This window comes from Mchenga conophoros, linkage group LG15 (assembly GCF_057382185.1).
Source record: "Mchenga conophoros isolate Kocher_MC1m ecotype Shallow Benthic linkage group LG15, M_conophoros_male_GT1.1, whole genome shotgun sequence".
NCBI lineage: Eukaryota > Metazoa > Chordata > Actinopteri > Cichliformes > Cichlidae > Mchenga > Mchenga conophoros.
This window is the reverse complement of record NC_140540.1, coordinates 29,172,578-29,189,645: the sequence shown is the minus strand read 5'-3', so window position 1 is coordinate 29,189,645 and position 17,068 is coordinate 29,172,578. Positions and strand designations below refer to the sequence as shown.

Below are 17,068 nucleotides of genomic sequence, written 5' to 3'. Positions count from 1 at the left end.
AAGGGGGCGCTGGACTAGAGAGCACCCCAACAAGGACAACATAACTGGGTGATGGGTAATACCTTGCAGGAGAGGTCCTTCTGACTGCTGAGGTTGAAGGTATCACACCTACAGTACACATAATAGTGCACAGCCTACGCTCACATAGTGATTTTCTATTTTGAAGATAAATTCATACACTGCGGGTACGTATCATGCTGATGCCATTTTGAAAATGGTTGAATGTGACCTAACAGTGCATGGCCAGAAAATCACCTTTCTTGTTGACAAAAGGGTGGGTTATTTCCAACTCCTTACTTTTAAAAAATAGATATAAAAACCTTATTTTGAGAAAAAAATAAAACAGTGATTCTGAGTTTGAGTTTTATAAAATTTCTTGTCACAACTTGGCTGAGGCTTTGATGTAAATGCTTATTGAGTCTGGCTGTTTTGGGCACTTTCAAAAGGTTCAAGTGAAGGATGCACACGCTGCTCCAGCTGACCACGCACTGCACGACTTCAAACCAGGAGACTGCCTGGTGGTTAGCAACCTGCTGAGGAAGCAAACAATGGAGCGGCCTATTCCAGGTGTCTCTAATGGCACACACAGTGGTGACAGTGCAAAAAGGGAAACGTGGGTGCATGCAAGTTGTTGTCAATGTATTCCATTAGCAAGGGTGGATGAAGTAAAATCGCTTTGCTCCACTAAACACCAGGTTTGGGAGGAAAATATCACATCAGCCTTGTTGTTTCAGCGGTGAATGTTAAATGGACTGGTTCTTATATAGCGCTTTACATAACTTGCCTCATTTTCCAATTAACATAACCACTTTCATCTATGCTCTAAGTGCTTTCTATCTAATATTCACACACCTTAATACTCCAATAAATACATCGGAGAGCAACTTCGGGCTATTATCTTGGCCAAAGATATTTTGCATGCAGACTGGGATTGAACCACTAACCTTCTGATTAGGAGGTGACCTGCTCTATTAACCCAGAAAGGAGTGCTGATCCTCATACTCCAAGTTCCAGCCACTAGACACCTCTAGGGCAATACTGCAGTAAGGTGCGATGGACTAAAGGTGCCAGTATACCAGCCATAATGGTTGCTTTGCTCACCACTGCAACCTTGTCAGTTACTTGTATGTATATCCGTCATTAAGGTGCAGGAAGCCACTGCAGTGTTCTCCTGTATGATAGATATCACCACTTAGATAATATGGCCAAATAAGCCCTGATATAGGAGAAGTGTGAAGAATGCAAACCAAACTAGGCCTGAATTAAACCTTTTTGTTGTTTTGGTCTGATGATTGTGTGACAAATGTGATATACTGGTGTCAGATTGGATGGATGAACAAAAATAAGAAATGTAATGGAAATGTTTGAGCTTCTGGTACTTTTCTGAATCAAGCTGGCCTTAATAAATTAAAGACAGTCAGTTTGTGTGCACCTGGATTTCTAGATTTTCGCAACAGCAAAAGGACAGCAGCCGTAAACTAACATAGACTCTGAACTCCGGCACAAGTTCATGTCTATGTCTTGAGGCAACATTAGAAATGTAAATTTTTATCCTGCGTCTCTAAAACTCCACACTTGTGTCTACAATATCCTATTATTTAAACCCACCAGGTTCACACTTGCATATTTAAACGCACATACTCACGAGCAGACGTACTATTATAGACAGAATCTGTCAGCTGAGGATAAGTTCACTGGGAGCTGCATTTCCTCAGAAAACTCACTGACTCTCTCTCAGTCAGCGGTCAATATTTTCCACTCAATATTTCCCTGAATGTTTTAAAGAACTCAAGCATGAAAAGGTCTCAGGATTGTTGTGGGTCCATGCAAACCTTTAAGTGAAATACAATTTCAAAAGCAGAGACAAAAAAGAAAAAGGAAGCATCTGTGACAGTAAATAAAGATGATGTTTATTCATTTTTGCAAAGAATCTCAGCTCATGCAAGGATACAGCTCTTGTAAACAAAATCACTTGAAAATATGTTATAAATGTGCACACATTTCTTATTTTCTTGGTGTCAAAATCTGGAATGTAAAATATGCAAAAGTCATATTACAGATGTTCCGTAAATAGCCATCACCTAAAACGTCCCCTCTCTTGTTTCCCACATTAGCCTATTGCCTGGCCACACTGCATTAAGAGCCACACTTGTTCAAAGCCAGAAATCCATGTATTGTGTGAGTGCATGACCACTCAGGTCAGATCACAAAGCATCAAAGTGGCCACTGTGGGGCTTAGATTCTTCTCCAACACAATCATGGACAGTTCCAGTCGAGCATTTGCACACAGAATCAGGCCCGGCAAAGACTTCAAAGTACAAAGAGATGGGTTTTTTTTTAAGACATTTGTGAGATATGTACAACAACATTAAGACAAAGATACAAACAACAGTAACAGGTTTTTGTCCTTGTGGTAGCACAATGTGGAACATCTAACCTGGAAACAAAACTTACGAGTGTCAGAATTTAAACATCCCTGTAACTTGCAGTGAAGCCAGAGGTGGATGCACTTGGTACTGTGCTGCTCTCAGTTTCTCAGTTAAGCTGTTGAACATTGTGAGAGTCAGGGCTACAGAATGGAGCTAGAGCGTAAGCAGTATGAAGACAGACATCAGCCCGACTGCTCAAAACACCTCAACTGCCTCCTTTCTACTTGGAGCAGTGCACCCTCTCAAATGATTGAGCTCCTCATCCCAACTAACTTATTAATCTCCATTCATGAATACATTACAGAGGCACATTCATTCCCAAACTGGAGCTGGACATCCTCCACCTTTTCCAGCTGAGAACCATTGCATCCATCTTTGAAGGTGCCAATATTTATCCCAGCCAATTTGCAATCAGCTGCAAACTGTTGAAACAATATAATACATGAAATGTTAAAACTGAGAAATCTGTTTTTTGTTTTGTTTTTTTAAATTACAAGCTCCTTTTAAATTTGATACCAGCAATGAATTATAAATAAGCTGAGAAAGGGCCATGTTTGTTACTAGGTTGCATTACCTCTTCTTCTTTGATCAGTGCACAGTTTATGGGAGCTGGCATGGCTAGTAGCTGTATATGTAAATTTTACTTCATAGAAATTCCAAATAATCCAAAACTCTTGTTAAAAAAAAATCATTGTTTGATTTAAAATCCACTGTGATAGTGTACAGAGGCAAAACTACAAGAAGTACTCATGGACATAAAGTGCTTTTAAAAAAGGTTCTCAGTTTCAACATTTGATGCTGTTTTTGCGCTCTTCTACATTTTGTTTTTAATTTCCATTTCACACTGTGTGCAAAGGTTTCAGATGATTTGTGTACTCAAACATACAGTGAATCATGGAAACTATGGATGGTGCACCTCCCAACTCCACAAAAATGTTTTGTTATAATGATCCCTGCAGGAACAAGTGGACCCAAATTATGGCAGAAATATACTCCTATGAACAAATATATTCAGCTTCCAGTTAGAACTGACTGAGTTTGGCCTTCTGCGTTAGTGATACCATGCTCTACATTTCTGTACCCCTAAACATCATGACAAGTGAGAAAAACCCAGTTACCTTTCTTAACTGTAGCAGTACTTCCAGCTATAGAAACTGCCTGAGATTTAACGACAGTTGTTTGCTCAATGTCCAGTAAAAAGCAGTAACTTCTAATCTTTATTTAACTCCATCTTAAAACCCCTAATGTGTAATTTTTCAGATTGTAGACTCCTAGTGGTCAGCCCTGCTCACTTTATAAAGCTTAATTTAATCATCAGTCAGTTAATTGACTGATTCATTTGATGCCTCATACAGCAATCAGCCACTGCATTGAAACCACTACTGGGTGAAGTGAACGACACTGACCATCATGTTATGAAGAAATGTTGGATTTCTGGCATCATTACTGTAATAGACCAAACACATGAGAGGTGCTCAAAGTACTTCTCCAATCTGAAACCCGTTGAACACCGCCAACTCCCAGATGCCACAGGTCTTTCCTGGAGCTCCTCCTGAGCTCTTCTGTGTCACTTTGGTGGCACAGGCAGAAGTGACACAATATTGGGAAAATGGTTTTAATGTTATGGCTAATTGGTGCATGATAAACATGGCTGTGGCAAGTTGTGCAGGCATTTGAAGTGGAAATGTGGAAACACAAAATTTAGCCTAGGGTGTGGCAGCGCAGTGTGCTGTAACTATACACTGACAAACATGACAAACCAACTACTAGTTCAAATCATGGTAGTGCAAATCTGGTGGATGTATGTATGCATGTAACTTTAAGTCTGCTGAAACATTACGGATCAAGCTGCATGACACTTATACCCATCATCCATGCTAACATGGCTAAAAACACACTAGTTGACCCATATCGCACCAGTTTCCACCAGGATAATCTCATTCTTCAGCAGTGTTTTATCATCAGACGATTAAAAGGAGGAAGAAAAAAAAAAGGACGTGAGTGAATTTCGCCGCTTCATCATGTTCTTCCAGTTAGTTTAACCCATGTGTCTGGAATGTGGAGTTGTAGATTAAACATAAGAGGGAGGGGGTAGTCGGCTGAGCAAAAAGACACCAGACGATTTAGCAGGAAACAAAGATGGATGAGAGTAAGGAAGGTGGAGGTAGAAATGACAGGGATGGGAGAGAGCTATGAATAGACAAGCGAGTAGCAGAGATGATCGTAATGAGGCTGCCTTTTCAGAAGAATGTAGTCCCTCCTTCCTCGTGCCTTTCTTGCATTTTATGACTCTGGCTAAGTTTTTTGTGTTTTTCTCACAAAAATAGAAGAGCCAGCATAGAAGAGGCCCTCTATATAATATTTGACTAAGCGTGTCAGTAGATTTAAAAATATAGATATACAATATCATGCTGCAAATATTCCAGATCCCATTACAAACATTTAATAGATTGTTTTTTTGTTTGTTTTTTTCTGAAACAGGCACAGTAGTGTTATTCTGGGTAGGAATGCTAGAAAACATCAAAAGACAACAAAAAAGAAACGCGAGAGCTTGCTCTGACACGCTGCAGCCATGTGGTGGTGCTGTGCTGACAGGCGCCGTGCAAGAAAGAAAAACGCATTTTAATCTGAAGATGAAAACTCAAATAATCAAATCTGTTTAAAATAAATTTTTGTGCATTATAAAAATCAAAAAGAAATTAGGCAAGGAAAACGAGCACCCTCTGCTTTACACAAAGTCAGTAGTACTGGGAGCATCCCTGAGGAGTTCAAGGAACGCCAGAGTGATTGGAAAAGAGCCAGAGCAGCAGAGTTGTGAGTCCAGCGCAGTAGTTTGAAGTAAGGCCTCGGGTTTTTTTTCTTTTTGTATTGGCAAAAGTTTAAAAAAAAAAAAAAAGAAAGAAAAGAGAGAGAGAGGAACATATACATCTGTAACTTACACCTAGCTTGAAAAAAATCTTATGTGCAAAATGTAAATCTTACAAATATGGAGAGTGAGTTTGTTTGTTTTTGTAGATCACTGAACAAGGATTGTGCTTGAGGTGGGTGGATTTCTCCACCCTCTCTCCCTCCATTTGACCATCCATACATCGCTGCCCTCCTGCTCTCCTGTTGATCGACGGGCAGGCCAGCAGCTGACCCCGAGGACTGCCGTTGATTAGATCAAGGAGTTTCACGTCGAGTGGATGGTTCGCTTTAGCTTCTCGATCTCCATCTGTGAAGAAAAAATAAACTTCTTACAGTTGGTGTGTAGGGTGGGGATGCATGGAGCTACACTGTGTCCAATGAAGTAGCTGTTTGGCTATGCAGAGAGAGGAACAACGGAACAACACTGTGCACACCTCTCCAACGAGGCCAAAAACATGTTATCAAGGCTACAAATGTAGCACAATGTTTGTACTGTTGGAGAAAGAGGCAGTAAAAAAAAAAAAAAATCCTCAAAAGAAAGTGTAAATTATAAAACACAGATTTATATGCAGGGTCATCTGATTTCAAATTGGTTCAATTCCACAGCCGTTTACCAGGAACACTCCTTACTGTTAGAGCAGATTTGTAACTTTCACAATGATTTCTCCCATTTTATGGCTCATGCTCTGCAGGACATGACATGCCGCGAATGAGCCAATGCCAGAGACCTCCAGAGGTCACGCAGAGTGCAGGTATTCAAAATAACTTCAAATTAAGTGATTGGTCATAATGTTTTGCCCCATATCACACTGAAAAGGCGCTGCAGCCATATTCGATTTGCCAGAGTAGATTGAGCTTGTGAGTCAGTTATTGTCATTATCCCTCTGTGAGGTACAGTGGCATCCTGCTGTGGGGCTTTTCCACTGGTGGGGATTAGGAGAATTGAATGACAATGAAAGCACAAGCCGGAGGAAAACCTGAGCGGCACGGCCAACGTCTTTGACGAGGATGAGGAAGCTGAGGTGGAAGCTGAAGTTAACTGCAGGGGGGCTTAAACTAATCTGCAGTTATGTTTCTCTGTATGCGAGTCTGACCCTGCGTGGGGCTCTCTGCGGGGGACCCCTCCTCCTGTGATCCAATTTATATTGGTGCCCTGTTGAAGACAGAAAGGTCGGCCGGGCAGAGTGGACCAACCTTCAATCTCTCAGTTTAACATGAGCAGCACATGGACGCTGAATGTGTTCTCAACAGTCAGGGAGTGTAGTTAGCCTAGAGGCGTATCCTCGGTCATCAGTTTTCTTTCTTTAATTTTAAGTGAATGATTTAAATATTCATTCTTGACGTTCTGCACAGAACTTGATTTTTAAGAAAGAAAAAAAAGGATCCATCAGGTAGCTGCTCACCTGGTGAAACATCAGCCTGAAATTTATAACGAAACCAGCTAACAGAAAAACCCTCTCTACTAATGTCTCTCTCACAGACATCATGCTCAGAGAGCCTGTCTGTTTAAGGCAGAATTCCTGACAGGATCGGGGAAAAACCCAGAATTCCTGTGGTGTTTAATTCCACAATATGTGGGATTAAACACCACAGATGTTATACTACAGTTCTCTTTTCACCTCCAAAACCCTGGATCCCACAGTTCCTACGATGCAACTTAAACATGTTCGCTGAATAACCGCCCTGTTTTAACGATAAACATTGTCCATTGTAGGTGCTTTTTGTCATTAGCACAGGAAAAAAAAAGGCCCAAATAATGCTGATCCATCCCAAACTCCTTTACTTTCATTATCTGAAGCTCAAACTGGAGCTGAGAAGAATCATAAACACAACTCTGAATAATCTGAGCTTAGAGTTAGCAAACACATTGCACAACACTCATGCTTTTATGAGCTGATGGGACAACTCAGGACAGACAGTAACCGTTATGTGTATAGCTGGTGCAGTGTGTCCCTTAAGGGCTTAATGTGTTATTAAACAGTTACATTTCTTTACATGTGTAAAGGGAAAAAACCGAAGGCTTCATGTGTGCATGATGCTGTGGGGATGAAATCTTTAAAACTCGTAAATGCAGCCAGTTTTTTTTTTTTTTTTTATTATTGTTTTGATTTTCATTAACGTGTGAGTGTTGACCAGGAAGGAAGAGGAAATAATCTGCTGCTGGTAATAAACTAAGGACACTCAACACATGCCAACGCATAGACTGCGAAATGAAACAATGCTGTTTTTGCACTTTCAACCCTGAGGCAGTATGTGCTTTGAGCAAAAATATTCAATTGGTACTGATGTCAGCAGATGAGAAGAGTTTAATGAAGACGGACGGACTGGAGTGCTTTGGTGTTTTGCTGTCAGCAGGTCTTGACATTAATGAACAATGACTAATTATTGCATGCATTCATGTGTTCACTCATTATTTAGTGGATGTAATAAGTTACATTTAGACGGTCCCAGCTGTGATCACATAGAACTTCTATTACTGAGTCAGTAGAAAGTCACTAGTGTACAGAGCTGGATGCTGTTCACGTGTGCACAAAAAGCATCAATATTTGTCTAAACTAATGGGTCTAATGAATGTGGACAGCTCAGCCTGTGTTTCAGTTGCGAGCTATACTACCTGCAGGGACACACGCTTTTGCCTTTCGTCATCCAGCTCTCCTCGAAGCTCAGTGATCTCTTTCCTGGAAATAAACGAACAGAGATGTGCAACCTTAGCATGTGGCTACCTTAGCAGCGAATATCATAAATATCTAAACACTTTCTTCCTTTAAACACACCTCAGAACCAGTTTCAGTGCCTCAAATGAACTTTGAGTTAATGTCGTCAGAATCCAAAAGACACATATTATAATACTTATTATAAAAAGCCAGGATGGTTTTAAAGAGAATGATGGTTGGAAAATGCTTGAGGCGATAAATCAGCTCGACAGAAACGGTAGCTATTGCTAATTCAGAGATACAGGAGTACGCATTACCATTTCAGTGGTATTGGGTTTGGCAGTGGCGTAATAATTTGATGTAAATCATATATTTATGTATGTTTTATTTATAATAATGTTTTATTATTTTATAAGGTCAGAACCTTGAAGAACAATTTTAGCTTTCCATTCCTGTCCTGCCCTCAAACCTTATCAGGCTCATGTGTCCTTACATTTGCTGGGACTTGAGCAGTTCCACCGTGAGCTGCAGCTCCTTCATCTGGCTCCTCAGCTCCTCCAGCTGGGAGCTCGACTCCTCATGCTCTACCTTCGCCTTGCTGCCCAGAGAGGCTCCGAAGTCTCCGAAGTCAGGCTTGTGGAATGACGGTGACAATAAGGTGTTTGTGGAAGGCTATTAAGACATGAGAGGAGAAAAATGTAAGACAAGAATTTTCTGCAATAATTCTTTTTTGTGTGTCTGTTTTGACCTCCAATCTAAAACTAAATTTAATTGGATGTTTTTATCTTGTCATTATAATACCTGCACCCTCAGGGAAAAGTATCTGTGATGCAAATTTAATGGTGAGGCTCTCAAATTAAATCCACTGTGACAGCAGAGCAGATGAGGAATTTAAATCCAATGCTACAGTGTAGGAAGAAAAACACGGGGCTGATTTACACAATGTGTTTTCCAGTGAAGGGGGATATTCAGTCTTTATCACCCCATCGCACTTCGTGTCTTCATGTAGGTAAACAACACTGACTTAAAGCAAAATAACAAAGTGCTGTTTTTTGTAGCTACTTGTATTCAGTGAGCGTTTTCAGAAAAAGTGATGTAATGCTAAAAGGATTGTGTGACATGCCAAACTTTCCCTAAAAAGCCAACTTGGGGATAACTTTAGCTTTTAATTAGACAAATCTGAAACCAGAGGACTTGAAAGGAACCAAACAGATGGAAGTCTCAAGATGAACAAACAGACTGTAGGTAATGTGTCAGGAAATAATCGGAGTATGTGAACTGTAAATGTGTGATGGTGAGAAATAGGAGTAGCAGGGGCTGAGCAACAGCTTGTTTGACACGGGTGTGACAACTTCCACTATGGTGGTTTATTCTGACCATACAATCAAGACATTGTTTTTACTGTTACACTTAAAAGAATCTGTATGTAGCTATGTACTCCAGATGTGCTGATGTGAGGCTTGCATTGGGTATTGGTCAGATACTGAGCCACAAAAGCTGGACTGGGTATTGGTGACGACAAGCCGATCCACGGTCCAATCACAAACAGCTTCAACTCGTTTTTTTCCCCCCAAAGTTTTTTATCTAACTGCAAACTGTGGTCAAAGTGAGCCAACATGACTGAAAAGGGCCAACAACAATGATGTTCCACTTCCTTTTGATTGTGCACTTGATTGCTTTCACTCTCATGCTCGGTCAGAGACCTTATTTGAGAAGCTAGAAGCAATAATAACACATAGTAATACACTGTGACTGAATATCATTCACTTCAGCTCTTTACTGCCAGCTGCACATCTGTGTGCAAACAGGAAAAGTGAAAAACATTAAATTTATTTTACTGTATTTATTCTGGGCCTGTTTTCATTTATCACTTCACTAACACTAACAAAGTACACAAAGCTGTGAGGATTCCTGACACATTCAATTCTCTTACTCACAGTGAGAGGTGCAGATTATTAATTCAACACTGGCATCAGTAATGGAGCAAGACCAGAGTGGAGTTCCAAGTTATCAACTAATGTTTGCAACCTTGATTGTGAAGCAGCATCTATGAACTAAGAAACCAAATACCACAAACATGACTGAGAGGTCCATTTGGTATGAAGGTTTATAGGATGCATCGAAAAACACCTTTTTGTACCGGGCTGAAAGAGCCGTGTTATGGTTTTGCATGTCAGCATTAACCATGTGATGTTGGCTTATCTGCCAGTTTGGATGTGTGACATTCATGGTGACAACATAGTGAATAAAAGGCTAGTCACCAAAGCCTACAGAGTGGTCACCACCAGTTCCTAGGGAAAAATATATAGAAAGCTCCTTATGATTGCTTTGGACCCTAGAATCTTGTTGCAGCTGTGGTTTGATTAGACGTCTTTGATTTGTCCATAAACATTATCCACCTGCTCTCTGAGGTATAGGGAAACTGAAAAGTGTGACACAAACCAAGAACGGAGACAGTCTGCCTTAAAAAATGAAACAGCTAAAGAAAGAAAAAGACAATCCCTTTTCATTTCATTTTTGGTGCAGCATCTTCTCTGCAACTGATTTACTCAGCAACCTCAAACTACTGCCAATGAGATGGCGACGACTTGCTTCCCTAACAACCAGCAGTTGCATTGCATCCAATATGGCGGACAACTTTTGACCAATGTCCACAATGTCACATTAGAAGCCTCAATGTGGACTGGAGTACCATGCTGACTTGATTTCAACATAAGCAGGCAGTGTGCTATACTGTTTAGTTCCTACCAGATTCACACAACACAAACCATCACTGCTGTGCTACCATCAGCAACGCCGCTGGCAACAGCTGCCATCACTTCCACAGGTTTATACCCAAAGATCTGCTAAGACCATTCATTATTTGCTTCATTTCATGAGGCAGTTATGTCACTAAGCGGGCACCTGTAACTAAACTAAAGGTTTCCTCTAAACAGACATGAAATTAAATTACCTTTCTGGTTTCTGTTAGCTTTGGTTTGGCATCTTCTTCATCAATCTTAAAGGTTTTCTCCACACTCACTTCCTTGTTGGGCTGTAATGGAAACTGTGGAATCATGTTGGGATAAAATGTGCTGCTCGTGACAGGGAAAACAGGGAAAACAGGAAAAGCTGCAGAGTCCTGAAACGATTGCATCTGTCAATGACAGTTAACAGCTACACTATTAGCTCTAGTGTCATGGTAGGATTTGCAAGGAGTCTGCAGGTATAAAGAAGTTAGATTTTTAAAAGAAAAGACGCCAAACCTATGATACAAATGTACACCCGAAATCAAAATAAACTGATATAAAGACCTTGATGGCAATTTAATGATAACAGTATTTGGTTGCATTCAAGAATGTGGTCCAAATGTGGGAAAAGCCAAACACCTGCTATCTACAGCAGTTTGCTTTGTAAGGCACCAGCTTTGAGCAAAAACAAGGACTGCTGTTCTAAAGCCATTTGTCTTTGTTTTCATGAAATCTCTTTAACTATCAGGTGAAGGCTTGTATACTAAAGTTGTCAGAGAAAAGAAGAGATTTCTTCTGTCACATAAATAATACGTAAGAACAAATATAGAGACCAACTTGCAGAAACTATATTACCAGACGTCAGCCTAACTTTTAACATGAGATGGTAAGAATGATGAGAGTAAGAGAGACAGCTCCTCATAATAACAATCAAAAGAAAAAAGGTCAGTGTCAACTTAAAGGGAGCGGGGGATTGTTAGCGCTAGAGCACATCCTCACCAATTGTCCTCCGCCAAACTGCGTGGGCAGCCTCCTTCCAGTCATCTTTGGTCGGTTGGTCGTGAGGTGAGAGAGCTTCTCCGAGGTAGACGACAAGTCATCAAAACTCATCAGATCTGTTGAAGCCAGATGAGAGAGAAAGAGGCGAGAGAAATAATAGAATTATTTTTTAGCAAAACATTTCAGCTATGATTAAACCCAACATCCACAAGCGAACTGACACTTTCAATAATTTCCTTTGATTCACTTTGAATGCACTGTAACTGCTCACAAACAGTTTGGCTTTTGGTTTATTTTCTGCCTCATTAACAACATTAATACACACACAGAAGCAGGAAATCAGCCAAACACAGGCACAAGGGTAAACAAACAACTAAAATATAAAAAGAATATATAAAAACTAGTGCTGTCAATAGATTAAAAAATTTAATTTTAATTAATCTCACAATTTTCTGGAATTAATCGCGATTAATCGTAATACTTGATCAATAGCCTGGACTTTATATTTAAGCTTGTAACTGACATTTATGCAATATAATGAAGTAAATTCAGAATAAACACAAATAATGTATGCTTATATTCAGATAATTTGAATAGTTTTCTTCAATCTTTTAAAGGTTTTCTGATGTGACGTACAACTTTTTAAAAAACCTATATACTAATAGGTAAGTATACACTTTTATATAATATATATAAGAGCTGTCAAACAATTAAAATGTTTAATCAGATTCATCACAGGGTTACTGTGGATTAATTTTGATTAATCACGATTAAATATAATTTATTTTTATTCTATACCACAATTCATTTTGCTTTAGCAAACAGACTCGAGAAAAAAGGGAAAATATACGCAATTAACATGTTTACTGAACATCTTGAACATTCATGTTAACAAAAAACTCTGTAAACGTTTATCCACCCTCTCTCTGTTACTCTTGGGGAGGCACTTCAAGTCCTTGAAACGAGGAACCAAAGCTATGTAAAGCGCGTTCTCAACGATATTAATAGGTCTGCAGTTTGTTGCAGTCCACTTGGCAATTACGTCAGTCAATAATTCCGAGGTAGACTCACTGAGTCCCTGATGTTCCGTGAATGGTTTGTCGCAAGCTCGGTGACGCGTTAGCCAAAGTCCTAGCAGCATCCCCGACTAACGCATGCTTTGCGTCAATGTGACATTTTAAGCTGGAAGTGCTTCGGTGAAAAGAAAATTCCTTCTTGCACAATGTGCATAATACTTTGTCGGTCGACTGTTCTGTCTTGTTATTTTTGGAATACTCAAATTTCCCATCAGAGGGCCAATGTGTGTTTATCATCTTCCAAACTGAGTTGATTGGTTCAGCTACCCATCACTACCAGATCAACTGTCCATTTGCGCATGTGAGAAAGTAACTCTACTTGGACAAACAGCCCGAAATGCGTTGACAGAAGCATTTCAGGGATTTAGAGTCAGTCTACACTCCAGATGTGTTAATTGCGTTAAAAATTGTAATTGCGTTGACCGTGATAGCAAATTAATGTGCGTTAACGCATTAATTTTGACAGCACTAATAAAAACAGTAAAAAATTTCTTCTTTAAACACTTAAATCTACTGACACAAGGGGCAGCTTTCATATTTTTGGATGATGAAGTAACTCCTGTTTGATCCTCCTGTCTGGCCCCTGGAGAAACACGTGGGGTGCTTGACACAATATTGACCTTAAAACAGAGGAACCGTGAGGGAAGCTGAAAGGTCTCAGAGAAAGGACTCCTGAAATAGATTTAATAGAGCAGACCTGAATGGCTTTCACTCAGGGGTACTGTTTGCTACAGCTGAGGTGCTAAAAGTCGACAAGTCTCCAGAAGCCAGTCTGTCACGCACACCCATGAAACATGAAAGTTCAATCTCAGCTGCAACTCAAGCCAGCAGTTTACCGCTGAGTAGGTGCAAAGTGCTGTTACACAGTACTCACTGTTTTTCACCGTTCACTTTAAATGCAGCAATAACTCCATTCTTCCTGGCCTGTAGTTCATTGTGTTGTATGTAAACAACCTCATGTCAAGTTAACATACACGTGCAGTTAAAAATGGATATCAGGCTTTTACTGATAAAACTGCTTGTAAGATCATTGTTTGTGTTGTGTTCTTTTTTTTTTTGTTTCCAGATCTGCTTAGCTGCAGTCACTAAACGACCTGAAGAATTGTTTTTAGATTAAAAGCCTCTGATTAGATCAAAGCTACTTTCAGCTGCTGCTTTGCTACAAGGGGGTCACCACAGTGGGTAGCTGTGCATGTTTGATCTAGCAGTTTTACGCTGGATGTCCTTCCTGCTACTACTCCACAGAACGTTTGCGCCTCTGGCTGAAAGTGAATCAGCAACCTTTTCCTTGCCAAGTGAATGTCTAACCCATGTGACACAAGAAATATACAGGTATTTATGAGTTCTTACTAAAACGCTAGGACAACCCAGTCTAAAAATAAGCTTATTTTGTTCTCACAGCAAGTCGTGGATTACTTGTTTAAGCTCTCCCCAACATTGCTAAGATCAGCTGATTGTTGCAAGGCGTCCTCTGGCGGATTCACTATGGAATATCAACACAGAGAATGTGACTGAAGGGTGTTTCTTCAGTCTCATCTTTTTTCTTTTTTTACATTTTTATGGGTTGGCCAATATATTGGCAAATAGCTCATAAAGGTAATATATAGCCTGGAAAAAGCAAGCAAAACAGAAAACCTTTATGACTGGCCTCCTAGCATTCAAGTCTTATACAGACTAACAAGCTTAAGCTAATTAGGTACACATGCCATACATGAGAAAATTATCATCTATAGTTACAATTTTGCACTATACTAACAAATCAGAAATGAACTGAAATTAAATTATTATTTTTCTTTGGTTTAATAAATGGTGTTGGTATTTTGGTGACACTTTTTTGGTGCTCTTCACGAATTAGTCGTGATTTTCTGACCAAAAATTTAAAATCTGTGTTCAGAGGGGCGTGGTTATGGCGCTGAACTAGGCACACGTATTTTTGTGAGCTCCTGGCGATATTTTAGTAAGTTCCTGAAAACTGTCCTTTAACTGCGTCAACAGTGATAACTATTGCTTGTAACGAGTTATTATCGTGTATCCGCGACATTATGCCGGCTAAGAAAGCACAAAATAAATCTAAGGCACACTCTTCTCTGAGTGAGGAAGACGACATCTCTGACGCTAGCAGTCAAGCTAACTCTGCAGGTGATGCTAGCCCTGGGAGTCTCCTGGACGTGAGTACTGGAATGGCCCATAACATGGATGTTATTCAAATACTCGACGGAATCAGAAATGACTTTTCCACAAAACTTGATGTGGTCCTGTCAGCGATCCAAGATGTTAAAAGAGATGTGCAGGACTTTTCGGTGCGCATGGATGGGGCAGAGATGCGCATTAGCAGCGTGGAGGACGCCATTAACTCAGAGAAAGGCAAGATAGATGCGCTAGTTAAACAAGTGGCTCTCCTCACGAACAAACTCGAGGACCTCGAAAATCGCTCTCGTCGTTCCAAACTACAACTAGTTAATGTGCCGGAGAAAATAGAAGGACATGACGCGGTGGCTTTCCTAGAGAAGTGGCTCCCCGAAGCGCTGGGACCAGCAACATTCCCGAGACAACCTCTCATCGAAAGAGCTCACCGGTTGCCCGGCCGGACGCAACCCAACCGACCACCCTCACCGAGAGTCCTCATCATGAAGTTTTTAAACTTCCAAGACAAGGTTCGGGTGATATGGGCGGCTATGGCCAAAGGGAAAGTTATCTGCGGAGGTCAAGAGGTCATGTTCTTCCCGGATCTTTCTACAGATCTCCACCGACGGAGGAGGGGCTTCGACCGGGTGAAACAGCAGCTCAGGGCGATGAACGTACGTTACGGATTAATTTACCCGGCGAAGCTACGAGTGTCATCTGGTGGACATACGCATGTCTTTGAGACCCCAGCAGATGCGGAAAAGTTCATCCGAGGTTTGCAGAATACAGAGGACTAGCAGAATATCTGATGGGGACTGCCGAATCCTTCACTATCTGCCCATAACAACTGTAGTTTGAAATTGTTGGATTTAATGGTCAATATCGCTCATCCTTACTGTTGAATTTTTTGGGGAGAGTATTTTTCTTTTTTGTATTTACTTTGGTTTACCGTTCCTTCGTTCTCCTCAGTTGTATTGGGCATTTTATTTATCCCTTATAGATAACTAGCCACGCCCACTCGTTGATTGGGCTTTCATTTGTGTCTTGGAGTACTGGTTGTTCGACATACAGTCGGCTCTCCGGGATGAGAGTTATGCTACAAGAAAGTTTGTAATGATCATTGTATACATACTTGTTCATGTAGGTTATACATTTTCGTCAGGAGACGCAATTGTCCAGGTGGTTTGGTTTTGTTTGACCATGTCAGCTCGGTTTGGTCTAGCTGCTCCCTTGTTTACATTGGATCAGCGTGTGCACTTAACTGCACCCCAAGGTCAGGGGGAGGGCGGGGTAGGGCGAGGGGCTGTCCGGTTCAGGTTGACAGCTAAGGGGGTTCATTTATGGCAGATTTTGTGTTATTTCTTTGTGTTTTTGTATTTTTCACAACGTGTTGCTTTTTACTGGTTTACTCCCAGCACAACAGTTAGAGATACTGAAAGGTTTACCAACAACCAAATGAAGATACTATGTTGCACAATCTGTTGTATTAATAAGAATAGATGACTTCATATAAGACTTTTAAATTTACTTCTTGGAATGTGAGAGGAATGGTAAAAGTGGTTAAACTAAAACAGGTTATTACCAGGCTTAAACAACTTGAGTCATCAATAGCGTTTATCCAAGAGACCCATTTACTCAGAGAGGATCTGGTGAAAGTACGTAGGAGATGGCCAGGCAAAGTGCTAGCATCCTGTTGCCCTTCGCACGCGAGAGGGGTTATGGTGTTAATTCATAATTCAGTGCCTTTCCAAGTAAATAACACTATTTATGATAAAGCTGGCAGATTTTTGGTGGTTCAAGGAACTCTCTTGAAAGAGAATTTCAATTTAGTTAATGTTTATGGCCCTAATGATGATAACCCTTTATTTTTTGAGAATTTATTACTATTGATAGCTACCCTTCCTGGTAGGATAATATTGGCAGGTGACTTAAATTGTACTCTGGACCCGAAGCTTGACCGCTCATCAGGGATAGACACTTCACACTCTCAAACAAGAAAAAAAATACAACAATATTTGAAAGATCTGAACCTCTGATCCATGGAGAATTCAAAACCCCAATAAAAGGGAATTCTCATGCTATTCAGCAGTATTTAAATCCCACTCCCGAATAGATTATTTTTTAATTTCCTCATCTTTGCTACCCAATAT

The 17,068-nt window shown here is 40.4% G+C and overlaps 1 protein-coding gene across 4 annotated transcripts in view; it reads right to left on the bottom strand.

Moving 5' to 3' along the window:
* Nucleotides 1-1,888: 1,888 nt before the first annotated feature.
* The window catches only part of cd2ap (CD2-associated protein), a 110,204-nt gene continuing 95,024 nt past the window's right edge, over nt 1,889-17,068 (bottom strand). For 2 of the 4 annotated variants that reach the window (XM_085247056.1, XM_085247054.1), the window contains exons 15-19: nt 11,719-11,834; nt 10,944-11,024; nt 8,484-8,662; nt 7,951-8,014; nt 1,889-5,643 (exon numbers count right to left, since the gene is read on the bottom strand). In XM_085247056.1, coding sequence (XP_085103182.1) covers nt 5,602-5,643; nt 7,951-8,014; nt 8,484-8,662; nt 10,944-11,024; nt 11,719-11,834 — 482 coding nt within the window. In that variant the 3' untranslated portion in view covers nt 1,889-5,601. Of the gene's footprint in view, nt 5,644-7,950; nt 8,015-8,483; nt 8,663-10,943; nt 11,037-11,718; nt 11,835-17,068 lie in introns of all 4 variants that reach the window. The other 2 variants (XM_085247053.1, XM_085247055.1) reach the window with 1 other exon arrangement.